Source organism: Myxine glutinosa, chromosome 1 (genome assembly GCF_964187855.1).
Source record: "Myxine glutinosa chromosome 1, kmMyxGlut1.1, whole genome shotgun sequence".
In the NCBI taxonomy this organism is placed as follows: Eukaryota; Metazoa; Chordata; class Myxini; order Myxiniformes; family Myxinidae; genus Myxine; species Myxine glutinosa.
Window position 1 is genome coordinate 220,172,133 of NC_136261.1, and position 14,542 is coordinate 220,186,674.

The 14,542-nt window shown below is 41.9% G+C and overlaps 1 protein-coding gene across 1 annotated transcript; it reads right to left on the minus strand.

The window, feature by feature from the left end:
- Positions 1–4,606: 4,606 nt before the first annotated feature.
- On the minus strand, positions 4,607–11,121 carry LOC137414554 (uncharacterized). Its single transcript, XM_078770982.1, has 4 exons — positions 11,045–11,121; positions 8,745–9,033; positions 8,476–8,622; positions 4,607–6,842 (listed from the first exon to the last, which is right to left on the minus strand). The coding sequence occupies exons 2-4, from the start codon at positions 9,015–9,017 to the stop codon at positions 6,606–6,608; spliced, it is 657 nt and encodes a 218-aa protein (XP_078627108.1). The 5' UTR covers positions 9,018–9,033; positions 11,045–11,121; the 3' UTR covers positions 4,607–6,605.
- Between the last annotated feature and the right edge of the window lie 3,421 nt (positions 11,122–14,542).

The window sequence follows — 14,542 nt, forward strand, 5'->3', positions numbered from 1 at the left end:
TTTGGTCTCCACAATTCTTTATTTCATTGTTAATATTTCAGAACCTTTGTTTTTGATTCAGAACTTAATATATCCTTTTAAATCAGAAAAAAAGAAATGGCATTGACAAAATTATTGACACCCTCGACTCAATATTTGGTAGCAGAGCTTTTGGACAAAATAACTGCAGTCATGCGCTTCCTATAGCCATGAATGACCTTCCTCCACCTCTCTACTGGCAGTTTGACCCACTCTTCTTGTGCAAACTGTTACAGTTCTCCCAGATTTGAAGGGTGCCTTCTCCCAACTGCTGTTTTCCGATCTCCCCATAGGTGTTCAATGGGATTTAGATCTGGACTCATTGCTGGCCACTTCAGAACAGTTCAGCGTTTTGTCTTGAACCATTCCTGGGTGATTTTTGAAGTGTGTTTGGGGTCATTGTCCTGCTGCAAGACCCATGATCTTCGACGGATGCCCAGCTTTCTGACACTGGGTTGAACAATGCGCTCCAAAATGCCTTGGTAATCTCCTGATTTGATGATGCCATGCACACATTCGAGGCACTCAGTGCACAGCAACCCCAAAACGTCAATGAACCTCCTCCATGTTTGACTGCAGGGAAGGTGATCTTTTCTTTGAAGGCTTCATTTTGTTTTCTGTAAACATAGATATGATGTGCTTTACCAAAAAGCTCGAATTTGGTCTCATCTGTCCACAGGACATTCTCGGGGAAGGATTTTGGCTTGTTCAGGTGTGTTTTGGCAAACTGTAGTCGGGCTTTCTTATGTCTCTCTCTCATCAGTTTGGTCCTCCTGGGTCTCCTACCATAGAACCCCCTTTCATCGAGTTGGCGACGGATGGTGTAAGTTGAAACTGTCGTACCTTGTATCTGTTTGGCAGTTGATCGAGGTGCTTTCTCTACCATTCGAGCAATCCTTCGCTGCAATCTTCGATCACTTTTTCTCTTGCAGCCACGTCCAGGGAGGTTGGCTACAGTGCCATGGGCCTTAAACTTCCTGATAACATTGCGTACGGTGGATACAGGAACATCAAGGTCTCTGGAGATGGACTTGTAGCCTTGAGATTGCCCATGCTTGGCTACAATATTGTGTCTGACCTGCTCAGACAATTCTCTGGTTTTCTTTCTTTTCTCCATGCTTATTGCGGTACACAGTGACACAAAACAGCAGAATGACTCCTTTTCTCTATTCAAACTGGTTGAATGAGTGATTTTTATATTTCAGGCACCTGCCACTCACCACAGGTGAATTCAATTCCAGAGTAAAGGAGAATCACCTGCTTGAAATCTAATTATTTCTAACAACTTCTAAAAGGTGCCAATAATATTGTCTGGGCCATTTTAGGATTTCTGTGTGGTATAAGCTAAGATTTAGTAATTTTAAAGCTTTTTTTTGCTTTGTTCCACTGCAAACCGAATATATACATTTGTGGATGCCAAAATATTTTTTAATTTCAACAAAATTTTGGAAGAAATGGTGCATTATTTGAAAAAAGTGCAAGGGTGCCAATACTTTTGGCCATGACTGTATGCACCATCAAGTCCGTAGCCGATGAAGACCAGCCTTGGACAGATAGCCGAACGTTGCTTTAACTTTGAGGTATATTTCGAAACTTGGTGGGATTATCTTTGGCGCGCGCAGGGAAGGCCTGAAGCCTTATCTGATCTGACGGCTGCCACAGTGCCACAGGGTTTTTATTACTCGACCCACAAACACAAAAACTGGGCAAGCAAAATACACAATACAAGAATGTAATTCAAAACTAAAGGTTTGAATGAAAATAATCGTGAAGCAATTAAACTGAATGTGAGGTAAAAACTATTTCTTAATTTGACATGGGCATTGAGGAAGTTAGGAGTGGAGGAATGGTTGATCAGAGTAGTGATGGCAATGTACAAAAGAGCGCGCACAGCTGTAAGGACGAAGGACGGGAACAGTGGTGAGTTTGAGGTGAAGGTGGGAGTGCATCAGGGGTCGGTACTAAGTCCACTACTATTTGTAGCTGTGATGGAGGTGCTGGCTCAGAACGTAAAGGAGGATTTACCGTGGGAGTTGTTGTATGCAGATGATCTGGTGTTGATTGCGGAAAGTATGGATGGACTGAAGGAAAAGATGAACAAGTGGAAGGAATGTATGGAGACAAAAGGTCTGAAGGTGAATATCGGAAAGACGAAGGTGATGGCAAGTGGTAAAGCATGTGGTGAGGTGGAAAGAACTGCGAAGTGGCCATGTGCTGTGTGCAAGAAGGGTGTCAGAGTGAACTCCATTCAATGTACAATGTGCGCTGAGTGGGTTCATCAAAAATGTAGTGGTCTGAGAGGGTCATTAACCAGTATGGCAGCTACATTCAAATGTAAGGTGTGCACAGAGGGAGCTGCAGATGGAGGAAATGTTGAGTTGGATCTTGGAGACGGCGTGAAGCTGGAAGGTGTGAAAACATTTTGCTACCTCGGAGACATGCTGAATGGAGAAGGTGGATCAGACTCGGCAACGGTTGCTAGAGTGAGATGTGCATGGAAGAAGTTGCGGGAACTGAGTGGCGTGCTGATGATGAGGGGAGTGTCGTTGAAGCTGAAGGGAAAGGTGTATGCTGCATGTGTGAGAAGTGTTATGATTTATGGGAGCGAGACATGGGTAATGAACGTAGAGCAGCAACGAAGGTTGGAAAGGGTGGAAATGCTAATGGTTCGACGGATGTGCGGAGTATCGTTGAGAGAGAGGAAGACAAATGATGTATTGCGAAAGATGATGGGAATAGAGCCTGTGATTGATGCTGTGAAGAGGAACAGGTTGAGATGGTTTGGTCATGTGTTGAGGAAGGATGAAAGTGACTGGTTGAGAAGAGTGATGGAAATGAATGTAGAAAGAAGTAGAGGACGGGGAAGACCGAGAAAGACTTGGCTAAAGATGGTGGAAGAAGAAATGCGGGCAAGGCGGTTAACAAGGAGAGATGCAGAAAATAGGGCAAAATGGAGAAGATTGTCATGGGGACCGCAAGGCTAACCCCCACTCTAGTAGGGAAAATGGCCTTTAAAATGCATGTTGTTGTTGTTGTTTGATGGATGCTTTGGCAACACTTAAACTCTGTAGAGTATGGACATGAGATTGGGTGTGTGAGGATTAGATCTTAAACCCAAATTGTAATCTTAAAACAAACAATAGCCATATTTTAATTTTCTTCACTCAATTGACCAGTTAATCAAGTTTACCTGTAAATAGTGTTTATAGGAATGTTACCCTATTACCAATACTGGAGAAGTAAAGATTTAGTTCCTTAAAACCATTAAAAGTGTTGTATTACAACACACACACACAACATGCATTTTAAGGCCATTTTCCCTGCTAGAGTGGGGATTAGCCTTGCAGTCCCCATGACAATCTTCTCCATTTTGCCCTATTTTCTGCATCTCTCCTTGTTAACCCCCTTGCCCGCATTTCTTCTTCCACCATCTTTAGCCAAGTCTTTCTCGGTCTTCCCCGTCCTCTACTTCCTTCTACATTCATTTCCATCACTCTTCTCAACCAGTCACTTTCATCCTTCCTCAACACATGACCAAACCATCTCAGCCTGTTCCTCTGCACAGCATCAATCACAGGCTCTATTCCCATCATCTTTCGCAATTCATCATTTGTCTTCCTCTCTCTCAACGACACTCCGCACATCCACCAAACCATTCGCATTTCCACCCTTTCCAGCCTTCGTTGCTGCTCTACATTCATTACCCATGTCTCGCTCCCATAAATCATAACACTTCTCACACATGCAGCATACACCTTTCCCTTCAGCTTCAACGACACTCCCCTCCTCGTCAGCACGCCACTCAGTTCCCGAAACTTCTTCCATGCACATCTCACTCTAGCAACCGTTGCCGAGTCTGATCCACCTTCTCCATTCAGCATGTCTCCGAGGTAGCAAAATGTTTTCACACCTTTCAGCTTCACGCCGTCTCCAAGATCCAACTCAACATTTCCTCCATCTGCAGCTCCCTCTGTGCACACCTTACATTTGAATGTAGCTGCCACACTGGTTAATGACCCTCTCAGAAAGGTACATTTTTTGATGAACCCACTCAGCGCACATTGTACATTGAATGGAGTTCACTCCGACACCCTTCCTGCACACAGCACAGGGCCACTTCCCAGTTCTTTCCACCTCACCACATGCTTTACCACTTGCTATCACCTTCGTCTTTCCGATATTCACCTTCAGACCTTTTGTCTCCATACATTCCTTCCACTTGTTCATCTTTTCCTTCAGTCCATCCATACTTTCCGCAATAAACACCAGATCATCTGCATACAACAATACTGTTGTATTATACCAGAATTTTTAATTGGTCGGTACATTGTGCTGTGTCTGCAGCAAGTTAAAACACAATTTCCTGCAATTTCTATATCAACATTATTTTGAGTGATGCTGAAAAATAACCTTGTGACATCATCATGTATGACGTCTCAGATTCCAGTGGTCCTTGAGAAAGTGCTTCAGCTGTTGAGATTATATATGTTCTCTCATCATGAAAAGTTGTCAAAGGCTGCATGAAGAACAAAAAAAAAGTGTGAATTATAGCTTAATGAAAAAAAACGCATAAAAAGGTACAATTAGTGCAATTTGTTGTGGTCGTGTTTATTGCCGTCTGATCACAATTTCCAAACCATGGATTCATATGACAAATGTTTTAAGATGTTCATTAAGAAGAGTTAAGCAATAAATTGTGAAGAAAATGTATGAAAAAAAAAAACTTTTCAGTTACAAAAACTGTTGATGGAGGGAGGGGATTGTGGGCGCCATTGCACCCACAGTACGCATTCAATCTGATAAAAGCATATGGTGCAAAAGCCTCATTTTGTTATAGAGTACCTATACGTCCGTGGCATGAGAAGAAACTCCATATAAGGTGAGCCAATGATGGGGAAGGTTCAATAATGTAGGGAGGGGGGAAAGGCAGGGCAGGCGAGTCGAGATCTTTCCAAACATGTGCTCAACATGCTTTATTACTGATGACAATTACACCACACTTACGCAAATATGTACTTTTATGAAATAACTATTCGAACCTATTCCTAATTTTACTCCATAGTAGTCACTCGACACCTCAATCTTCATGGACATTTGTTCAGTCACATGACAGTATCCGGTATCTTCCTCCATTCCAGCACCATGGACAGTCATAGGAGTGCGGGGATCAGCTTATCTTCACGATCGACGGTTTGCTCTCGCCCCCTCTCTGCCCCCCCCCCCCCATGACATTAACAAGCACTTCTCATTCACCTAGATCCATTACAACTTTTAATCCCCCTCCTATTCCTGTTTCCTCCCCATTATTTTACTCTATTTCATTTTATCAGGAAGTCGGAATGACTCTGTATGTAGGGATGAACCAGACACTCCAGATGTTTAATACAACACAAATCCTCATACAAATCCACCAAGATATAAATTTATAAACCTATATAGTACATACCAGTCATCCGTGGAGGATTTCAGAACTGACAAACCCAAAACAGCCCTTTTGCAATTCTCCTTCTTCCTCTGTTCAGACAGGCTAACTCAAAATTGGTTTAGCTCAGCACTTGGATTATGCAAGGTTACACAAGGAACTATGTTACAGGAAGAGGCCTTTCGGCCCATCTTGCCTGCACTGCACCAATCCCAGTATCATCACCCATCCAAACACTACTGCCAAGCCCATATCCCCCTATCTCCAATGCATCCAAGTACCTAACTAATTCCCATTTAAACGTATCCATCCCTCCACTGCCACAACCTTTCCAGAGAGACCATTCCATTACATAAACTAGAACGACACTCGGTTGAGCGCATACCTCTGTCAAGCTGAACAGTTTTTGTTTTGCATCCCACTGAGAAGTCGGATCTGGATTTGGACCTGAACCAAAATCTAATCGGCTTGTTCTTGCCTCCGGACCAACTCATCCACCAGATTTTGTCATAACTTGCACACAACATTTTGAAATATCATGCTAAATATCGTTTTGGTCCTCTCACTCAATGGTGAAGAATCACTTTTTAAATTCTCTGATCCAGATCCGGATTCAAATCTTCATCAAAATCGAATCATTTCTGCCTTGTCAAATACCCAACAACCTGTCCACCAAGTTTCATCTGAATCCGTCCATGACATTTTGAGATATTGTGCTATATATCGGTTTTGGCCCTATGTCTCAATAGTGAAAAATCACTTTAAAAAAATTCTCGTATCCAGATCCAGATCTTCACCAAAATCGAATAATTGCATCACAAAAACCTTGTCACATACCCAACCTGTCCACCAAATTTAGTCGGAATCTGTCCACAACGTTTTGAGATATCCTGTTCTCAAACAAACAGACAGGGGTGAAAACATAGCGTCCGCCCACCTTCGTTGGCGGAGGAAAAGACACCTGATCACCCGAAGGGCAATAAGACTCCTGATGCAGGAATGACCTGGAGACTCCAGAGGTTGAATACAACACAAATCCTCGTGTGCGTGTCCACAGATGGTCTTCGACCTAGACTATCTGTCAGTATTTATTGTAATGATTCTCATGTGAGTGTGCGCGTGTGTGTGTGCATGTGTGTGTGTGTGTGTTTTTTGTTTTTTTACATCACCTTACCTCAACCACAAGCATTGGATCTGAGCTTGAGATGTTGTGTGAGCTGCTAATAGTATTGACCATCTTGAAATTCCACATGACATCTGCTACCACATCATGGAAAGTGAGTTCTGGAGCAGGTGTGCAAAGTCGGCGGAATCTTTGGCCCAGCCACAATCCCACATCACACCGACCATTAGTTTGTGTTAGCACACCAGGTCCCAGGCGTTCGTTGTCTTCGTACAAGCCCTGGTGTGAAAGTTAGGAGAAGGCTGGTTCACTGCTGGATAAGTGAATATTTGAATTGTTTTTTTAAATTAAATATTAAATTGACAACATTTTCATGCAGTAAATGTAAACCATAGAGCACTCGAGAATTCATAGAACATGATACCCTACATAGTGGTACTTCAATAATGATTTTAATGATCGTTAAAAAAAATCCGGAAAAAATCACACTTTTTGACAGTATGTGTCAAATATATAATTCAACTTAAATAATCCCCTCTGGGCTGGTGCTCCTGCCTCACACCTCGCTCGGCTTCACGCTGTTGAAACCAAAGCTTTCAGAATCATTGGAATCTCCTGCGATGAAGCTAACTCCGAGGGCCTTTCACTCACTCACCGCAGGCAGGTTTGGTGGTCTTTCCGTCTTCTACCGACTCCTCTCCGGCCTTGCTCCCCCAGCTCTCTCTGTGCTCTGTCCCCCAAATATTCCTACAGGTCGCACAAGATCCGCCTGCAACCCTCTTATGGTTAAACTGCCAAAATCTAGGCTCTCTGCTCATTCACTCATTCATTCCTCTTTTCTCCCGCCTCTGGAACAAACTCCCTCACTCTCTTCAATCCCACTCCTCCCTCCAGGTCTTTAAAACAGCTGTTCACCACCATCTCTTATCTTCCCCCATCCAAAACCTTGATCTTTTCTACCCCCGCTAATTTCACCCCAGATCCACTTTTTTGAAATACCAACTTTTTTCCTGGAAGTCCTTGTAGTATCCTTGTGTTTTATACCTCTCACATCCCCACCCCCTTCCCACGCCTCCTCCCCCCAAGCCCTCTCCCTCCCACAGATCTCCCGATGTCCCTGCTCTCAAATGTTGTGTTTGTGTGCTTCTCCTTCTCTCCCCATCTTGTCTACCTCTCCCCTTATTATATACTTTGTGTGTCTGTTTTGATTTTTTTGTGTGATAAATGTTAGCTCTTTCATGAGCCTCGATCCTGTATACAAAAAAAGAAAAAAAAGAAAAAGAAAAAATAAAGCAAAGAATGTAAAAGTCATATAAATAAATTAATTCAGAGTTTTACCGTCATTTTCCAATGTGTTTATTACATCACCCTATCACATTACTGCAGTTCTTCATGCCTGTTCTTTGTGTCCATTATGTCGTCCTTAAAAACAGTACGTTTCCTGTTTGGAATGATTTTCAATTTGGTTTGACTGCCAGGCAGACAGAGAAAGAATATTATCTCACTCATCTCTGCGCACGGGCGATCGGAATGAATTCGAGCTAAGGTACGGTAAAACAAAAGACCTTCCTATTCATGTTCCAATATTCATATTTAAAATGTAACACTCAAATTAAATAATTTGTTCCTTGATCATAAACTGATAAGACGGACAAGAACCAATATTGTTTAATACCGCTTTTTGCTTCAAGTGCACGGAATAATAATGCCTTGCTGGTGTAGTGTTGAGTTGAGTTGTGTTACCAAAAATCACAACCAGTCATTCCATGTTATTAAGCAGCAAGGCAGTTGGAGTTTTATGAACTCCTATTCCAAAATGGTGATTTTAAACCACAATTATGTTGAAACAAGTATTTGATGCTAGTCAATAATGGACATCTATAAATATTCTGTGTTCAATCCAACGTCTTACCTGAAATAGAGAACCATCAGGAAAGTGAAATTTTCCGTAACCAGCTCTCTGCCCAAGGTAGAACCGTCCTTCAAATTTAGACCCATCGGGCCAACTGTAGGTACCAGCCCCATGAGGATAATCCCAATAAAACTCTCCTTCATATGACTAGGATGAGAAATTATTGGATTAAATTTTTATGATGAAATCACAAGTCATTTGTCCATGTTTTTGTTTTCTTTTGCCAGAAGCCCTCTTGCTTCCATTATTTAATATTCACAACCACTCACCTCTCCGCTGGTCCAGTTCAGGCGGCCCCATCCATGTCTCAAACCGCGTTCCATATCCCCACGGTAATTGCAACCACTTTTTGATGTCCATTCTTGCACACTGGCTTTTTTTGATCCTGTAGTGAGATTATGACAGGAAGGGAAAGACTCGAGTTGAGGATCGCTTCTGGGGCTCGTCACCACGTACTGGCCAGTAGGTATTGTGGTGAAACACTCCGACGATCGACTGGAGCTCGAATCTTCACACATCTTCATGTTCGCCGAATCCTCCATTTGGCCGATTCCAGGCCTGAAATAAAATGTGCAGGTCACATTACATCAGCACTGAAAACCGAGGGCAAGAGTGTATCATGCATCAACTCGTCTGATCGTAGTTTTGCCATCAAGCCCAATTAGGAACGACACAATGTTAGACTTAAAATATAGCAAAGTCATGCTTTCTCATCAAGGTTCTCAACCGAGAATCAGGGCTGACAGGATGGTCTACAGGTACACACACTCGGCTCTAATCCGTCGAGCCTGGGTTCAAATCCTGACCCAGCTATAAACGGTCATCTCGGTGTTTCACAGGCAGGGTCATTCAACAATTGCCGACACCATGAACAAATTACTGCCCTAACCAGCAGAGGGCATTTTCTCAGCGGCACAGCCGCACCCTAAGCCGATGATGCTACCCTACAGCCTTGTGGTGCAAACCAATGTAGAAAGAAGAAGAGGAAGAAGCCGAATTGTCCAACGTTTTCAGGTTATTTCAAGTTACTGAAATGTGTTTCCTTGGAGAGGTTGTTCCTCCATTTCAGAGTGCTACTACAGCTGCTGCTGATGCAGTGCTCCATGTTACCAGTCAGCTGTCTCTACTTAACCCTCAGATGCAGGCGTCAAAAATCCTACATAAACGCAGCCATTGGGCCTCGGGGGCCCAACGGATGTATTCGTGTAATGTTTTTATTTTATTTTTTATAGATTTTTTTCTTCTTTCATATCCTTTTTCAATCCAAGTCGATGCTCATGGATGTGCATTTGCTCAGAAAATGTGAATAATTGAATCCTGTTAGTTCTAAGAATCCCATACAAGTAATGAATCTTTTTTTTTTTTTTTTGCAAAATATTTTTTTTGTTCTTGGTTTTTCAACTTTTTTTTCTCTAAAAACTTTAAAGCTCATGGAGGAGTATTTCCTCAAAAATATGATTCACTAATCCTTTTATTTAGAATGTATATGACCACAACTGTCAAAAATCCTACACCAATGCAGCCATTGGGCCTTAGAGACCCCACAAATGTTCCCACTAACATGAATGAAATTTTCATATTTTTGTCACTGAATTATTTGTAACCAAGTTATAGGAGCATATAATGAGGCTCATATCAAGAAAATAATGACATAACATCGTAGTACAACATTTATGCGGGGCCTCGAAGGCCCCAGGCCTGCATTTGTGTTGGATTTTCGGGTTATACGTGAAGAATGAAGATTTTCTCACGAGCCTGAATGAAATGTTTATTTTTTTATGTCACTGAATTTTGTGTAACAACATGAAAGTCGGTGAAAATGAGGCTCATTCCAAAAATAATAATAATTGTACAGCATAGTTTTTGCAACAAAAAAAACCTCGTGGGCCTCCGAGGCCCAATCACTGCATCTAAGGGTTAAAATGGTCATCGGAGGGATGCCGACTCCGAGAGGATGGTGCATAGGACCCATAGGTATTAGCTACACGTTCCTCTGAGGTGTCTCGCCAAGGTTCGATTCCCACCCCGATTGTAAAACTGTCAGATTGGTGCTTTGCAGGCAGGGCATGACGTCACAAGGTGTGCCGTCCCTTGTATGGACGTTGAGCACGGTGCCCCGGATGTACGTTTACTTGGGTGCTCCATCTGCTGGTAGTTGGTGGACGTTGAAGGATCCCATGGTCCGCCTTTCGCGAAGAGTAGGTGAGTTATCTCCAGCACCCTGAACAAATTACAAATTCTTGTCACCTTCAGTTCAACGTCAGACTTGGCCATCCGGTTCGTGAAAGACTTGCGCCAAAATAATTTCCTCAGCCAACCACACAAGGCGGGAATCATCGTGGCCGATAAAGGAGTCGAAGTAGTGTTACAGGAAGTAGATCGGAGGCGATGCTTTATGGATTCTGTTTTCCATCAATAGATATTGGCAGCAGAGGGCGCGTTCGCTTAAAGTATCGAATTCTCTTCACACTCTCAGCCATATGTTATAATTACAATTATCCCCAGCGCCCTCAACTCACGTACACTACGATTATCACCAATTTAACATTCACAACTACCGGCTTATTACCTTGAGGAGCATCTTCATCCACCCAAACGGCAGTTTACAGTGAAGGCGCAGTAGCGTGTCGAGTACAGTCTCTATATAACGTACGTAATAAGTAGAGGCGCTGCAAGCTTCGAAAATTGTGACGTAACTGAACGAATTGAAAATAAATAAATACGACTGCTATCGTTGGCTCGTTTCTCGGGAAATGCGGGATTCTTCTTCACATTTTGTATATCGTGTTTGCTGATATAATTATTCACTGTCGTTTCCTCGTTTATTACGTCAGATTCAAGGAGGAACTCGCATATTGCGTCAGTTTTTAATATTCTCCACACGGGGGAACAAAATCTGACATCTGGGGTGTGTGCGTTAACAAGCAGTTTGCTATCGCTTTCCAAGCATGTCGTTCCGTATGAACCGTTTTACAAGCCGCTTGGAAAGCGGAGCAAGCGATGAACAGAGGTGCTTCGTCACGTTAACAAATATGGATGCCGTCGTCGGATTCAAAGCGATATAATACATTCAATCAAATATTCAGAGGTATAATACCTGTTATGTATACTTATAATATTATTGAAAGGTCCATTTTATACTTTAATTATTACCCTACATTTCATGCTAATTTTTCGGGATCTATCAACGTTTCAGGACTCTTCCCAAAATGCACAGCGAGGTCTATAGCTTGGCGGGGACTCCTTCTGTCTCCACGTTACCTTATCTTTCTTTCCACTTCTTCCTCCTCTTTCGTCCTCTTTTTCCTCTTCTTTCTTTCTTCTCCCTGTTCTTCCACCTCTTCCTCTTCTTTCTTTCTTCTTCCATTTCTTCCTCTTTCTCCTCTTCTTCCTCTGCCCCCACTTCAGCCTCTCCTTACACTTCTTCCTCTTCTTTCTTTCTTCTTCCAGTTCCGCTGCTTTCTCTTCTTTTCCTTTTCCTCCTCTTCTTCCTCTTGTCCTCTTCTTTCTCTTATTTATATTCCTCCTCCTTTTCCTCTGTAACTGCTTCCGACCAGACAAGCAGACATACTAAAAAAAAGTTAATCTCGCTCCTTTCTGCGCATGTTTCCATGTTTTTACATGGATAACAAACAACAATAATGAATATTCGATGTGTGATCGGGACGAATTCAGAATGAAAGTCCTGCTAAACTACAGGTTCGTTTTCCGATTCATGTTCAAAATATAATATTCAATTGAAATGAAGTTGTTCTTCGATCGTTTCGTGTGTGTGTGGGGGAGATAATAAATTCGTTTGGGGGAAGTTGTTGTCTCAAGAGGATCGAGTAAAACTGAAAACGACGCCTGGACACAGCATCTGCTTGAGTATCACGACAGCAATGTTTCCATGCTGACCGCCATTTTGTTAAACGGGGCCGAGCGCTCCGTTCCGTTGCTGGAGTGCTTGCTTAAGCACTTTGAATCAAGCAAGCGAAAGCAAGCAGCTCCTTAACGGAACACAATGCAGAAGGAGAGGAAAGTTTATGAACAAGTTAGTATATAATATAGATAGCATCTCAATTATTGGGGAAAACCACGAATCCACTATGCTCTCACGAATTTTGTAGCAATTGCTCAGAAAGAACCTAATTATAATTATTCCCCATTCACTGGGGGAGACTGAAGGTTTGCTCTCTGTCTGTCTGTCTGTCCATCCGTCCGTCTCACCTGTAGTTTTCCAGACCTTTTCCCCTTGCCCTTTAACATGTTGAACTGAAACTTGGTACATGGCTTTATTATGATAAGTTACAGAAACTGTAATTTATTCTATACCTTTGCACACCTAAAACAATTTGTCCGACTGTATATGGCTCACAATTGCTGAGTTCTTGGAACAAGAATATTCATTAGGACTGATAGGGGACATGTATTGCAAAACAATTCTCCCTTTTCTTGTAGTCTACCAGCCAAATCTGAAAAGAGGCCTATTTAAGGAGTTAGCACAAGTGGTCGGGTTGAAAAATGCCAATGGTACCAGCTGTTAGGGGTGTCCACAGGGTCATCACCAGGATGGGTCTAGGATCTGGAAGTGGTGCAATTATTTTTTACAGAACCGTTTCCAGGGTAACCACCAAAATTACAAATTTCGTTCTAACTTATATAACTTTCTTATTATAAAAGCTAGAAACACAATTCTGGTGTTGAATGAAAGGTCTGACCATCCTCTACACTACACAATGGTGTCCTTTATTACCTCCACCACCAAAGGTAGATGGAGGTTATGTTTTCACCCCTGTCTATCTGTCTGTTTGTTACTTGCGAAAATCGAAGATTTTTCAAGTATATTGGTTGGTCTTGTGCGTTATTCTGTCTGTCTGTCTGTATGTCAGTCACCTACGGGTCACAATTTTCAACCGATGTTCACAAGACTTCACCAAACTGTAGAGTTGGTCATACGCAAGAAGCATATTGTTTTTAGGGTCAAAATGTCAATAGGTCAACATCGGCCAAAGGTCACAAACTTTGTCGAATTTTTAAAATCCTCAGTTTTCATCTGATTGACTTGAAATTTGAAGAGGATTTGCATATCTGGTCACTGACTTAAACCCCCAAGTATTTTTGAGGCCAACATAGGCCAAAAGGTCAACATAGGCCAAATTTCTAAAATCCTCAATTTTCATCTGATTGATTTGAAATTTTAAGAGAATTTGCATATCTGGTCACTGACTTAAACCACCAATTATTTTTGAGGTCAACAAAGGCCAAAAGGTCAACATAGGCGAAAAGGTCAACATAGGCGAAAAGGTCAATATAGTCGAAAAGGTCAACATAGGCCAAATTCAATTTTCATCCGATTGACTTGAAATTTGAAGAGGACTTGCATATCTGGTCAATGAATTCAACCACCAAGTATTTTTGAGGTCAACATCGGCCAAGTTTCTAAAATGTATGTGTGACAAGGGAGGATTGATTCAATTTTGGTGAAGATCTGAATATGAATTCAGATACGATAATATATTTTTTTAAAGTGATTCTTCACCATTGGGAGATAGGCCTAAAACCAATACATAGCACAATATCTCAAAAAGTTAGAGACGGATTTGGACGAAACTTGGTGGACAGGTTGGGTGTGTTACAAGGAGGAATCAATTTGATTTTGATGAAAATCTGAATATGGATTCGGATACGATAATTATTTATTTATTTTCAAGTGAAAAGCGACATATAACATGATATTTGAAAAGGTTGTGGACGAGTTATGACTAAACTTGGTGGATGAGTTGGTTAGGTGACGAGAACAAGCCGATTAGATTTTGGTTCAGGTCCGAATCCAGATCTCGTCCATCAGTGGGCGACAAAACGTAAACTGTTCAGCCTAGCAGAGGTATGCAATCTCTACCGAGTGCCGTTGTAGTTGCCATTGTGGAGCTAATTTGCATACAATTATGACGTCACGAACATGCAAAATAGTCTTTAAAAATTTTTTTCACGTTTTATATATTCGTTGTGAATTTTTTGGTGCATCTTTACAACTCATTATAGTGGCATTTTTAGTAGCAAATATATCTACATTATCAAAAATGTA